General features: G+C 43.4%; 1 protein-coding gene across 2 annotated transcripts in view; it reads left to right on the forward strand.

Annotated features, from left to right (window-relative positions):
* LOC143765203 (protein-glutamine gamma-glutamyltransferase E-like) overlaps window positions 1–15,428 on the forward strand; it is a 126,925-nt gene that overhangs the window by 89,412 nt on the left and 22,085 nt on the right. For both annotated transcript variants that reach the window (XM_077251640.1, XM_077251641.1), the window contains exons 6-7: window positions 91–262; window positions 13,576–13,711. In XM_077251640.1, coding sequence (XP_077107755.1) covers window positions 91–262; window positions 13,576–13,711 — 308 coding nt within the window. The remainder of the gene's footprint in view (window positions 1–90; window positions 263–13,575; window positions 13,712–15,428) is intronic.

Consider the following 15,428-nt stretch of genomic DNA (forward strand, 5'->3'; position numbering starts at 1 on the left):
TTCTGCTTAAGCCCCGCACCCCATGACTTAATAGAAATGTACTTGTGTACTTGATCATTGTAAATCTCGTACACATATTCTTGTTTTAAGATTAATAGTCAAGACGACTCCGGAGTAGTTGTGGGGAACTGGAGCGGGGATTATTCCAGAGGAGAGAGACCAACAAAATGGAATGGAAGCGCTGACATCCTCCGCAAGTGGATGGAAAGTGGACCTGTTAAATTTGGGCAATGTTGGGTCTTTGCTGGAGTTCTCTGTACAGGTCTGTAAAATACATTACTGTGTTTATACTATTCATCAGGAATTCCTCCCAACATGTACCTCCATTGGAAGGCTCAAAAGTTATGTGAAAAGGAGAAGTGATATTTTCTAGATCAGGGTGTGTCCTGGGAACCCAACTCATCACCAGAATGGGGTACATTTATCTACATTAGAATGCAGGTTGCAGTTTGATGCTTAATCCATTCTCTGTAGGACTGGCGTATGCTACAAATAGCTGTCTCCGGCTATCGCATAGAAAATGAAGAGAGCAGTGGTCAAGCATGTATACTACTGTTTCATTGTAACAAGAATAAACATGCCTTGACTGTTGAAACTACCTGTAATCTTAAAATATCACTGATCTGCAGATGCCAAAGCATGCATTCATCAGAAATTGTTTGACAAATGTTGATGCCATTTTTATCAATTTTTCCATGTTAAAATGTAAAATATATGATGATAAAATTTAATGAATTTTTCTTCATTGCCCAATGGTATAACATTTTGTGACACCTGTGATGTCAATATGATCACTGCACCCCTAAATAAATTCATTGAGAGGTGTAATTTGTAAAATAGGGTAACTTATGGAGGGGGTTCTACTGTTCTGGCACCTCAGAGGCCAACCCACAATCTATAACAACAAAATCAGCACTACAAAATGGCGCTCCTTCCCTTCTGAGCTTTCCACTCACCTGAAAAGTAGTTCCCAATTATATGTAGGGTATAGGCTCACTCAGGATAAATAGACCACAGTTTTTTTACCAATACCTCATATTAGCCCTTATAAAAATTGAAAACCTGAGGCCAAGACCTGTAGACGCCGTGTGGCTGCCTATGATCCGGCAGAGTCCGCGCTTTTATGCACGCCTAAAAAGACGGTCAACCACTGTTTTGTATACCTGAAAAGAAAGACATCACTGAACAGAGGCCAGACAGAGTCCAGAGTAACTTTGCTGCTGAATTATAGTGAGCGGATCCCTTGGGGGTGTCATCTGAATCACATAATTTGGAGATTTTGATGATGGAAACCCCAATATAAATGCTCAGCGTAAAGCTCCAGATAAATGTGATCCCAAATGTTATGAAAAATGTTTGAACAAAAGCTTCAAATCAATCAGCAAAAAAAAAAAGTCCATGACCAGCTCCATCGTCTGTTAACCGAAATATGGGAGGGCTTCCACGTTAATAGTAGTATGAAAGCTCCAGAAAAAGCGGTGTAGCTCCTTGCCCCCCCAACCCGCCCTCCCAAGAAATTCAGCAAATTCTGCACTCCCAAATCCAAATGCCCCCTCCATTCTGAGCACCAGTATGCCTAAACCAAATCTAGCATCTGCTATAGCGGGCCGCCTAATTTACAGGTGTACAGTACTGACCAAAAATTTGGACACGCCTTCTCATTTAAAGATTTTTCTGTATTTTCATGACTATGAAAATTGTACATTCACACTGAAGGCATCAAAACTATGAATTAACACATGTGGAATTATATACTTAACAAAAAAGTGTGAAACAACTGAAAATATGTCTTATATTCTAGGTTCTTCAAAGTAGCCACCTTTTGCTTTGATTACTGCTTTGCACACTCTTGGCATTCTCTTGATGTGCTTCAAGAGGTAGTCATCGGAAATGGTTTTCACTTCACAGGTGTGCCCTGTCAGGTTTAATAAGTGGGATTTCTTGTCTTATAAATGGGGTTGGGACCATCAGTTATGTTGTGCAGAAGTCTGGTGGATACACAGCTGATAGTCCTACTGAATAGACTGTTAGAATTTGTATTATGGCAAGAAAAAAGCAGCTAAGTAAAGAAAAATGAGTGGCCATCATTACTTTAAGAAATGAAGGTCAGTCCGAAAAATTGCGAAAACTTGAAAGTGTCCCCAAGTGCAGTTGCAAAAACCATCAAGCGCTACAAAGAAACTGGCTCACATGAGGATCGCCCCAGGAAAGGAAGACCAAGAGTCACCTCTGCTTCTGAGGATAAATTTATCCGAGTCATCAGCCTCAGAAATTGCAGGTTAACAGCAGCTCAGATTAGAGACCAGGTCAGTGCCAAACAGAGTTCTAGCAGCAGACACATCTCTACAAAAACTGTTACGAGGAGACTTTGTGCAGCAGGCCATGGTAATATAGCTGGTAGGAAACCACTGCTAAGGACAGGCAACAAGCAGAAGAGACTTGTTGGGGCTAAAGAACACAAGGAATGAATATTAGACCAGTGGAAATTTGTGCTTTGGTCTGATGAGTCCAAATTTGAGATCTTTGGTTCCAACCACTGTGTCTTTGTGCGATGCAGAAAAGGTGAACGGATGGACTCTACATGACTGGTTCCCACCGTGAAGCATGGAGGAGGAGGTGTGATGGTGCGGGTGGTGCTTTGCTGGTGACAGTGTTGGGGATTTATTCAAAATTGAAGGCATACTGAACCAGCATGGCTACCACAGCATCTTGCAGCGGCATGCTATTCCATCTGGTTTGTGTTTATTTGGACCATCATTTATTTTTCGACAGGACAATGACCCCAAACACACCTCCAGGCTGTGTAAGGGCTATTTTACCAAGAAGGAGAGTGATGGGATGCTATGCCAGATGACCTGGCCTCCACAGTCACCAGACCTGAACCCAATCGAGATGGTTTGGGGTGAGCTGGACCGCAGAGTGAAGGCAAAAGGGCCAACAAGTGCTAAGCATCTCTGGGAACTCCTTCAAGATTGTTAGAAGACCATTCCCGGTGACTACCTCTTGAAGCTCATAAAGAGAATGCCAAGAGTGTGCAAAGCAGTCATCAAAGCAAAAGGTGGCTACTTTGAAGAACCTAGAATATAAGACATAATTTTAGTTGTTTCACACTTTTTTGTTAAGTATATATTTCCACATGTATTAATTCATAGTTTTGATGCCTTCAGTGTGAATGTACAATTTTATGAAAATACAGAAAAATCTTTAAATGAGAAGGTGTGTCCAAACTTTTGGTCTGTACTGTATGTCTCCAGAAGCATGAGCTGGGTGTAATCTACTGGTCACCAAAACATACTGGTCACTACCATGGCAGCTTGCAATTTTAACTCCTCAACATCCACTGCTGTTTTTTTTGTGGAAAACAACCATGGAGTCAAATTCATCACCACACCTGTAGATAAATTCCCAAAGGGGTATAATTTCCAAAATGGGGTCACTTGAAGGGGGATACTGTTTTTCTAGGACTGGGTGAGGCTCTAAATATGGAGTCTGCAAACTATTATAACAAAATCTGCACTCCAGGAGGAAAATAGCGCTCAATCCCTCCTGAGTTGCGCCGTATGGCTAAGCAATACTGTATAGCCACATATGGGGTATTTCCACATTCAGCAGAAATTGTGTGACACATTTTGGTGCCATTTTTACCTGTTTCCCAGTGTGAAAATGTAAAATCTAGGGCTAAAACAAAATTTTGGTGGTAAAAATGTGATTTATGTTTTGTTCCCTGCTCAATGGTATAAAATTCTGTGACACATCTGTGTTGTCAATATGATCACTGCACCTGTAGAAGAATTCATTGAGAGGTGTAGTTCGTAAAATGAGGTCACTTATTGGGGTTCTGCTATTCTGGCACCTCAGGGGCTCTAACAATGTGACATGGCACCCTCAAACCAGTACAGACAAATCTAAACTCCAATATGGCGCTTCTTCCCTTCTGAGCTTTGCAGTGTGCCTCAAAAGTAGTTTTTGGCCTAATATGGGGTATTGGTGTTCTCAACAGAAATTGCACAATTCCCCGTTAACCTAATAAAAATAGGGTGCTCATCACACATCTAGATAAATTCCTTGAGGGATCTAGTTTCCAAAATGGGGTCACTTTTGGGGGGTTTCCACTGTTTAGGCACATCAGGACTCTCCAAACATGACATAACACCTGCAGAACATTCATTCAAAATCTGTGTTCCAAAATGTTACTCCATACTTTGAACAACCCCCTAAATTTGTTGTGCATTTTCTCATGATACTCTTGTGAAAATAAAAAAAATTACATCTAAAGTATAATTTTGGTGAAAAAAAGTTAAATGTTCGTTTTTCTCCTTCCACATTCCATTAATTCCTGTGAAGCACCTGAATCTATATATATAATCATCTAAGGGGCACTTCCATCTGTTTGTCTGTCTGTGTAATAATTATAGGGGATAATTCAGGAGACTCTTGCGTGGAACAAGACAACAGGACACAGTTTTAAAAGTGGTAAAGTTTATATTATCACACAGTGATTGAAGCAGGTGCAGAGAGAAACTCAAGTCCACAACACTTAGCAGTCAATAGGAAACTTCAGAGGTAGATGCAAACAAACAGAAAGTCTATGAAGCACAGTTATACTTGAGGAAACTTGACACGAATAGATCCTTGACTTAGTCCAGACACAGATAGATATGCTATTAGGAAGTTCAAATCATATCTTAGCTCAACCAGGGAGGCCTGGTTAATAGTCTCAGGTTTTGCAGAGCAGAAACAGCTTACATGTCCAGCAAATGCAGATGGAAGTAACATGAGCAGCAGATGAAGGAGGATTACTGAACACTCGTGTATGCAGCAGGAACTCAGAGCAGAGTGGCAGGATCTCCAACACAGGTTCACAGGAGCAGGTGCAGGTGCAAGACCAGGGAGTAATCAGGAGCTGGATGCAAAGCAGAATAATCTAGCACAGACTGAAGGCTGGGGTGGAGTTTTATAGCAGGAAGACAAGTGCACATGAGACCAAAGATGCCATGTTGGAAAAGGGCAGTAATGCACAAAAGGTAAAAAATGTTCAGAGTCCTGACAGTCTGTCTGTTTGTCTGTCTTTCACGGAAATCACGCGCACAGTCCGGAAGCGAATTCGCCCCTTCCTACTCTTTTTCAGTGCCACTTCCATACTCCCCTCCAGTCAGCGCTCACACAGGGTTAATGGCTGCGTTACACCACGTTATGCCGCAGTGTAACGCAGTCTGTTAACGCTGCTATTAACCCTGTGTGACCAACTTTTTACTATTGATGCTGCCTATATAGCATCAATAGTAAAAAGATCTAAAGTTAAAAAAAATAAAATATCATTATATAATCACCTTTCGGCGCCTTTCCCGCTCCTCGCGACGCTCCGGTAAATGCATTGCGGTCTCGCGAGATGATGACGTAGCGGTCTCACGAGACCACTACTTCAACATCTCGCGAGACCGCAATGCATTTTTGGGACCGGAGCGTCGCGAGGAGCATTGCTAAACACCTCGCCTGGATCCGGGGGCCGTCGGAAGGTGAGTATATAACTATTTTTTATTTTAATTCTTTTTTTAACAGGGATATGGTGCCCACATTGCGATATACTACGTGGGCTGTGTTATATACTACGTGGCCTGTGTTATATATTGCGTGGGCTGTGTTATATACTATGTCTCTGTGCTATATACTATGGGGGCTGTGCTATATACTATGAGGGCTGTGCTATATACTATGTCTCTGTGCTATATATTGCATGAGCTGTGTTATATACTGTGTCTCTGTGTTATATACTACGTGGGCTGTGCAATATATTACGTGGCTGGGCAATATACTACATGGCTGTGTTATATACTGTGTGAGCTGTACTATATACTACGTGAGCTGTGCTATATAAAACGTGAGCTGTGCTATATACTAAGTAGCAGTGCAATATATTACGTGGCTTGGCAATATACTACGTGGCTGTGTTAAATACTGTGTGAGCTGTGCTATATACTACTTGAGCTGTGCTATATACTACTTGGCTGTGTTATATACTACGTGGGTTGTGCTATATACTACGTAGCTGTGCAATATACATGGTTGGGCAATATACTACGTGGCTGTGCTATATACTACGTGACTGTGTTATATACTACGTGGACTGTTATGATCCGGTGGTAGGATCTCAAACTGACCTGACACATATAACCTAAATTTAAGGACAAGTTCTGGAGATGTGGAAGCTATACTGACCGCAATCCTGATCCTATCCATACACACTAAAGGTAGCCGTGGAGCGTTACCTGAAAACCTAGACGCCTCTTCACAGCCTGAGAAACTGACTACTCCTAGAGAGAAAGCAAAGACCTCACTTGCCTCAGAGAAATATCCCCAAAGAATTAGATAGCCCCCCACAAATAATAATGGTGAGTTAAGGGGAAAACACAAACGTAGAGATGAAAACAGGTTAAGCAAATGAGGCCCGCTAACACTAGATAGGCAGAAAATAGATAGGTGTCTGTGTGGTCAGTACAAAACTATCAAAAATAAACCACGCAGAGAATACAAGAACCCCCACACCGACTCACGATGTGAGGGGCGCACTCTGCACCCCAGAACTAACCAGCAAGCGAAAAAATCACATAAAGCAAGCTGGACTGAATTCAACATATCCTGAGAAACATTTTCAAGGAAATAATGAGAAAATGAACAAGCAAACTTAGCTTCTCCTAGCAGGAGACTGGTCACAAGGAATATTCAGGAGAGCTCTGAATCAGGACTGAATACACTGACAGCAGGCAACAAGTAAGGGTCCAGCTGAATTAAATAGGCCCCGCTTAGCATGAAATCAAACAGCTGAACCCAGCCAAGAAGCCATATCGCTAAAGGCCACCAGAGGGAGCCCAAGAACAAATTCACAACAGTACCCCCCCTTATGGAGGGGTCACCGAACCCTCACCAGGGCTCCCAGGCCGATCAGGACGAGCCAAATGAAAGGCACGAACCAAATCGGCCGCATGGACATCGGAGGCGACAACCCAGGAATTATCCTCCTGACCATAGCCCTTCCACTTAACCAAGTACTGAAGCTTCCGTCTCGAAATACGAGAATCCAAGATCTTCTCCACCACATACTCCAACTCCCCCTCGACCAAGACCGGAGCAGGAGGATCAACAGAAGGGACCACAGGCACCACATATCTCCGCAATAATGACCTATGGAACACATTATGAATGGCAAACGATGTAGGGAGGTCCAAACGAAATGACACAGGTTTGAGGATTTCCAAAATCTTATAAGGACCGATGAAACGAGGCTTGAACTTAGGAGAGGAAACCTTCATCGGGACATAACGAGAAGACAACCATACCAAATCCCCCACACGAAGTCGGGGACCCACACAGCGACGGCGGTTAGCAAAGCGCTGAGCCTTCTCTTGGGACAAGGTCAAATTGTCCACCACATGGTTCCAAATCTGCTGCAACCTATCCACCACAGAATCCACCCCAGGACAGTCAGAAGGCTCAACCTGACCCGAGGAAAAACGAGGATGAAAACCAGAATTGCAAAAGAAAGGTGAAACCAAAGTAGCAGAACTAGCCCGATTATTGAGGGCGAACTCAGCCAATGGCAAAAAGGTCACCCAATCATCCTGGTCAGCAGAAACAAAACATCTCAAATAAGTTTCCAAGGTCTGATTAGTTTGTTCGGTTTGACCATTCGTCTGAGGATGGAAGGCCGACGAAAAAGACAATTCAATGCCCATCTTAGCACAAAAGGACCGCCAAAATCTGGACACAAACTGGGATCCTCTGTCAGACACAATGTTCTCCGGAATACCATGTAAACGAACCACATTCTGAAAAAACAGTGGCACCAAATCGGAGGAGGAAGGCAGCTTAGGCAAGGGTAGTAAATGGACCATTTTAGAAAAACGATCACAAACCACCCAGATGACAGACATCCTCTGAGAGACAGGAAGATCCGAAATAAAATCCATGGAAATATGCGTCCAAGGCCTCTTCGGGACAGGCAAAGGCAAAAGCAATCCACTGGCACGAGAACAGGAAGGCTTGGCCCGAGCACAAATCCCACAGGACTGCACAAAGGAACGCACATCCCGCGACAAAGAAGGCCACCAAAAGGACCTCGCCACCAAATACCTGGTACCAAAAATCCCAGGATGACCCGCCAACACCGAAGAATGCACCTCAGAAGTAACTCTACTGGTCCATCTGTCCGGAACAAACAGTCTCTCCGGTGGACAACGGTCAGGTCTATTGGCCTGAAACTCCTGCAACACCCGTCGCAGATCAGGGGAGATGGCAGACAAAATCACCCCCTCTTTGAGGACACCAGTCGGTTCAGAAACTTCCGGGGAGTCAGGTACAAAACTCCTAGAAAGGGCATCAGCCTTCACGTTTTCGAACCCGGAAGATATGAAACCATGAAATTGAAACGAGAGAAAAACAGCGACCATCGAGCCTGTCTCGGATTCAACCGTTTGGCAGACTCGAGATAAGTCAAATTCTTGTGATCCGTCAAGACCACCACACGATGCTTGGCTCCCTCAAGCCAATGTCGCCACTCCTCAAATGCCCACTTCATTGCCAACAACTCTCGATTACCAACATCGGCAGGCGAAAACTTTCTTGAAAAGAAAGCACACGGTCTCATCACAGAGCTGTCAGAGCTTTTCTGCGACAAGACAGCCCCTGCTCCAATCTCAGAAGCATCAACCTCGACCTGAAAGGGAAGAGAGACATCGGGCTGGCGCAAGACAGGAGCCGAAGAAAACTGACGTTTCAGCTCCTGAAAGGCCTCCACGGCCGCAGGAGACCAATTCTTCACATCAGAACCCTTCTTGGTCAAATCCGTCAAAGGCTTAACCACACTAGAAAAATTAGTGATGAAGCGACGGTAAAAATTATCAAAACCCAAGAACTTCTGAAGACTCTTCACAGATGTAGGTTGAGTCCAGTCATGAATAGCCTGGACCTTGACTGGATCCATCTCAATAGTAGAAGGAGAACAAATAAAGCCCAAAAAGGAAACCTTCTGGACTCCGAAGAGACATTTAGAGCCCTTCACAAACAAGGCATTGGCACGCAGGACCTGAAATACCATCCTGACCTGCTTCACATGAGACTCCCAATCATCAGAAATGACCAAAATATCATCCAGGTACACAATCATAAATTTATCCAGATACTCTCGGAAGATGTCGTGCATGAAGGACTGAAACACAGAGGGAGCATTAGAAAGCCCAAAAGGCATCACCAAGTACTCAAAATGGCCTTCGGGCGTATTAAATGCTGTTTTCCATTCATCGCCCTGCTTTATGTGCACAAGATTATACGCTCCTCGAAGATCTATCTTGGTGAACCAACTGGCCCCCCTAATCCGAGCAAACAGGTCGGACAACTGTGGCAAGGGGTACTGAAATTTGACCGTGATGTTATTTTAAAGGAGATAATCTATACAGGGTCTCAGAGAACCATCCTTCTTGGCCACAAAAAAGAACCCCGCACCCAAAGGGGACGAGGACGGGCGAATATGTCCCTTCTCCAAGGACTCCTTTATATAACTCCGCATAGCGGCATGTTCTGGTACAGATAAATTAAAAAGTCGTCCCTTAGGGAACTTACTACCAGGAATCAGATTTATGGCACAATCACAATCCCCATGAGGAGGTAGGGCACTGGACTTGGGCTCATCAAATACATCCTGGTAGTCCGACAAAAATTCAGGGACTTCAGACGGAGTAGAAGAAGCAATTGACACCAAAGGAGCATCACCGTGAATTCCCTGGCAACCCCAACTTGACACAGACATTGCTTTCCAATCCAGGACTGGATTATGAGCCTGCAGCCATGGCAGACCCAATACGACAACATCATGCAAATTATGTAGCACCAGAAAGCGAATCACCTCCTGATGTGCAGGAGCCATGCACATGGTCACTTGAGTCCAGTACTGAGGTTTATTCTTGGCAAATGGTGTAGCATCAATTCCCTTTAGTGGGATAGGGAATTGTAAAGGCTCCAAGATAAAACCACAGCGCCTGGCAAATGACAAATTCATCAAATTCAGGGCAGCACCTGAATCCACAAAAGCCATAACTGAGTAGGATGACAGAGAGCAAATCAAAGTAACAGACAAAATGAATTTAGGTTGCACAGTACCAATGGTGACAGACTTAGCGAAGTTTTTTACGCGCTTAGAGCATGCTGAGATAACATGAGCAGAATCACCACAGTAAAAGCAAAACCCGTTCTGACGTCTGTGGTTTTGCCATTCAACTCTGGTCAGAATCCTGTCGCATTGCATAGGCTCAGGTTTCTGCTCAGAAAATACCGCCAGATGGTACACAGGTTTGCGCTCCTGCAAACGCCGATCAATCTGAATGGCCAAAGACATTGACTCATTCAGACCCGCAGGCGTGGGGAACCCCACCATAACATCTTTAAGGGCTTCAGAAAGACCCTTTCTGAAAATCGCCGCCAGGGCGCACTCATTCCACTGAGTGAGCACTGACCACTTCCTAAACTTCTGACCATAAACCTCTGCTTCATCCTGACCCTGAGAGAGAGCCAGCAAAACCTTCTCTGCTTGGTCTACCAGATTTGGTTCCTCATAAAGCACTCCAAGCGCCAGAAAAAACGCATCAACATTTAGCAGTGCAGGATCTCCTGGCGCCAGAGAGAATGCCCAATCTTGAGGGTCGCCACGTAACAAAGAAATAACAATTTTAACTTGCTGAACAGGGTCACCAGATGAGCGAGGTCTCAGAGAAAGGAATAACTTACAATTATTCTTAAAGTTCAAAAACCTAGATCTATCTCCGGAGAACAGCTCAGGAATAGGTATTTTAGGCTCTGACATAGGACTGCGGACTACATAATCCTGAATGCCCTGAACCCTTGCAGTGAGATGATCCACACTAGAAGACAGACTCTGAATGTCCATATCAGTAGCTGCATTCAGAACCACCCAGAGATTAAGGGGAGGAGAGAGGCTAAACACAGTGCAGAGAAAAAAAAAATGACCTTAGGATTTCTCTTCTCCCTCTTCTGCTGCATTAACACTTTCGGGCCTGCTGTACTGTTATGATCCGGTGGTAGGATCTCAAACTGACCTGACACATATAACCTGAATTTAAGGACAAGTTCTGGGGATGTGGAAGCTATACTGACCGCAATCCTGATCCTATCCATACACACTAAAGGTAGCCGTGGAGCGTTACCTGAAAACCTAGACGCCTCTTCACAGCCTGAGAAACTGACTACCCCCCCACAAATAATAATGGTGAGTTAAGGGGAAAACACAAACGTAGAGATGAAAACAGGTTAAGCAAATGAGGCCCGCTAACACTAGATAGGCAGAAAATAGATAGGTGTCTGTGCGGTCAGTACAAAACTATCAAAAATAAACCACGCAGAGAATACAAGAACCCCCACACCGACTCACGATGTGAGGGGCGCACTCTGCACCCCAGAACTAACCAGCAAGCGAAAAAATCACATAAAGCAAGCTGGACTGATCTCATCATATCCTGAGAAACATTTTCAAGGAAATAATGAGAAAATGAACAAGCAAACTTAGCTTCTCCTAGCAGGAGACTGGTCCCAAGGAATATTCAGGAGAGCTCTGAATCAGGACTGAATACACCGACAGCAGGCAACAAGTAAGGGTCCAGCTGAATTAAATAGGCTCCGCTTAGCAGGAAATCAAACAGCTGAACCCAGCCAAGAAGCCATATCGCTAAAGGCCACCAGAGGGAGCCCAAGAACAAATTCACAACAGTAAAAACAGCTGAACCCAGCCAAGAAGCCATATCGCTAAAGGCCACCAGAGGGAGCCCAAGAACAAATTCACAACAGTGGACTGTGTTATATACTACGTGACCTGTGTTATATACTACGTGGGCTGTGCTATATACTGCGTGGGCTGTGCTATATACTACGTGGGCTGTTATACACTGCATGGGCTGTGTTATATACTACGTGGGCTGTGCTATATACTACGTAGCTGTGCAATATACATGGCTGGGCAATATACTACGTGGCTGTGCTATATACTACATGGCTGTGTTATATACTTCGTGGGCTGTGTTATATACTACGTGGCCTGTGTTATATACTACGTGGGCTGTGGTATACACTGTGTGGGCTGTGCTATATACTATGTGGGCTGTTATACACTGCGTGTGCTGTGTTGTATACTATGCGGGCTGTGCTATATACTATGTGGGCTTTGCTATATACTACGTGGCTGTGCTATATACTACGTGGCTGTGCTATATGCTATGCGGATGTGTTATACGCTACGTGGCTGTGCTATATGCTAAGTGGGCTGTGCTATATACTACGTGGGCTGTGTTATATACTACGTGGCCTGTGCTATATGCTACGTGGGTTGTGTTATATGCTACGTGAGCTGTGTTATATGCTACTTGACTGTGGTATATTTCTTTGCTGTATCTGTGCATCATGAATCGTGTTATGTGTTAAATAGGGGGGCCCACTGAGACTCTTTTGCCCGGGGCCCTCAAAAACCTGGAGCCGGCCCTGGCTTCACTGATTGGTCATGCCCGGCCGGCCGCGAACAATCAGCAACAGGCGCAGTCCGGCTGCAAATTGACGCTGAATTTGAACCACACTTCGCTAATTGGTCACACCCAGCCTGCCGAATCCTGTGTATAAATTGCATTATTCTGAAAACTTCATAAATAAACTACATACATATTCTAGAATAATCGATGCGTTAGAATCGGGCCACCATCTAGTTGTTAATAAACTTCTAGAATGTGGTTTTGAACACCTTGAGGTGTACAGTTTTTAGAATGGTGTTACCTTTCGGTATTTTCAGTCACGTAGACCCTCAAATCCACTTCAAATGTGATGCGGTCTCCCCCCCCAAAAAAAAAAAGAAAAATGGTTTTGTAAATTTTGTTGGAAATATGAAATTGCTTTTAAGTTTTCTTACTTTTAACCCTTCTAACTTCGTAACAAAAAACAAATTGTTTACCAAATGTCTACTTTGCACTAGCTTTATTTTTTTAAATGTTTATTAACTATTTAACTACAGTATTTTGTGTGACATAACTCTCCTAAGTTAAGGGCATAAAAATTAAGTGTTTGAAAATGTTGCAATTATCATATTATATGCTTATTTTGCCTTTCCACCTAGATAAATCTTTTCTCTGTTCCTATATAAAAACAGGAAGTCACTTTTCGCTATATTTATAATTCCTCTCTTCAACTCATGACCCAGTTGCTACCTCCTCCTAACCCCTGTCATGGACATTTGCAGAGACTCATGACTCAAACAGGGAATATTGAGAACATTGATGTCCGATTTCTACATAGAGCTTAGAAGGATTCAGATAGTCCGTTTTTTTAATTTTGCAATTTCATAGACCTAATGCAAAAGAGACGAATTAGCTGGGTAGAAGTGAAAAGGAGCAATTGTAAGTACAGAATGTTATATAATGATTGCAATAGATTGGGAGGATAAACATTTTGATTAAAGTGCTTCTTTCGTTCTACATGGTTATCTATACAAGTGGCTAAGACATTAACCCATTTCATTCAAATTATAATTTATAGTGCTGAGATGTCTGGGTATACCTGCACGGGTCATCACTAATTTTTCCTCAGCCCATGATACAGACGAGAATCTCTTTATTGACCGCTTTTTTGATGAAGATGGAGTAGAAACTGAAGAAACATCTGACAGTATATGGTGAGAATTAAATGGGGTATTCCTGATCTGATCATAAGGATGAAGGGAATGCAAAGCTGCTGTAGCAATTTGTCCTCAAAAGTTCCTATACTCCAGTCCCAATTCAAAATGTTTTTGCCTCGGGGGACACAGGAATGGGTGTGGAAATCGGCAATCTTTCTTTCTTTCTTTCTTTCTTTCTTTCTTTCTTTCTTTCTTTCTTTCTTTCTTTTTTCTTTCCTTCTCTTTTTCTTTCTTTCTTTCTCTTCTTTTTCTTTCTTTTTCTTTTTTTTCTTTCTCTTCTTTTTCTTTCTTTCTCTTTTTCTTCCTTTTCTTTCTTTCCTTCTTTCTCTTTTTCTTCTTTTTCTTTTTTCTTCAATTTTTTATCAATTCTAATTGAACCCCAAAATGTATTGGCTGATTTGTGGACAAAACACCTGTTATGAATTTTGACATTAGACTACTAGTTAGAGAACAGCAAGTTTTGCAACGAGTACTGAAACACTGAGCAGTTGGACATTGGCATTCCGAAGTTTTGTGACAGTCACATTAAGTTCACCTAAAAAGTCTAGAGTGCATTTTAGGTTCATCCTGAAATTTCACCCGAAAGCCAAATATCCCTAAGTTTTGTGAGTGTTGTATATACACTTCCACCCCCCGCCACCACCATCCACCACTGCTTTTACCATGATCCAGCACCATTCTATTCCTCTTATTGGCGATGTCACCTCTCTTCAGACTAGCCAGATCACTCTGTGCTCTGTGCATGAGCTGGAAGTCTTTTATAATCGCACTACATACACACATTTAGTTACAAAAAATATAGATGGGAATGCTTCTTTTAACTTTTGTTTTTAATCACTTTGCACAATCATGAATCTTTGTAATATCCACCATTACCTTAAAGCGAACCTGTCACCTGTTTTGGCCGCTATAAGCATTCCATAATGCTGTAGAAAAGCCCCCGATCCGACCAGCATGAGAAGAAAAATAAGTTTTACTGTACTCACCAACGGGGCGGTCCAGGCCTATGGGATCCGGCGACACCCATCTTTTTGCGACACAACCCTCCTGCTTCCTTCATCGCTCTCCCGCATCGCGCTCCTGTGCAGGCTTACTTATCTGCCCTGTTGAGGGCAGAGCAAAGTACTGCAGTGTGCAGGTGCTGGGCCTCTCTGACTTTTCCCAGCACCTGCGCACTGCAGTACTTTGCTCTGCCCTCAATAGGGCAGATAAGTACACCTGTGCAGGAGCATGATGCCGGGAAGCGACTAGGCAAGCAGGAGGGAGTCGTCGCAAGAAGATGGGAGCCGCCGTACCCGGACCGGCGACATCCATCTGACCGCACCCAACAAAGTGAGTATAATAAAGCTTAATTTTCAGGTTGGACAAGGGGCTTATCTACAGCATTATGGAATGCTGTAGACAAGCCCTGAAAGGCGGTGGCCATGTCTTATAGCGGCCAAAACTGCTAACAGGTTCCCTTTCAATTGCTTCCCTCTGAAACTTCAGGCTGAAAGGGCTGTTTTAAATTTTTGCTTCATGCACTTTAGATGATCTGTTTTAAACTGCATGCAGGGCTACACTACTAAATGTCTATACTACTGTGAGTAGGGTCGGAATGCAGTGACAGACAGGAGGCAGAGCAAGGGTTAACAATTTTTACCATTTTAATTGAACAGGGGGTTAACTCCTTGCAGGGAGATGAAGGGTTAAACGAGGGAATAAACGGTCTAAT

The sequence above is a fragment of the Ranitomeya variabilis genome, chromosome 4 (assembly GCF_051348905.1).
Source record: "Ranitomeya variabilis isolate aRanVar5 chromosome 4, aRanVar5.hap1, whole genome shotgun sequence".
NCBI lineage: Eukaryota > Metazoa > Chordata > Amphibia > Anura > Dendrobatidae > Ranitomeya > Ranitomeya variabilis.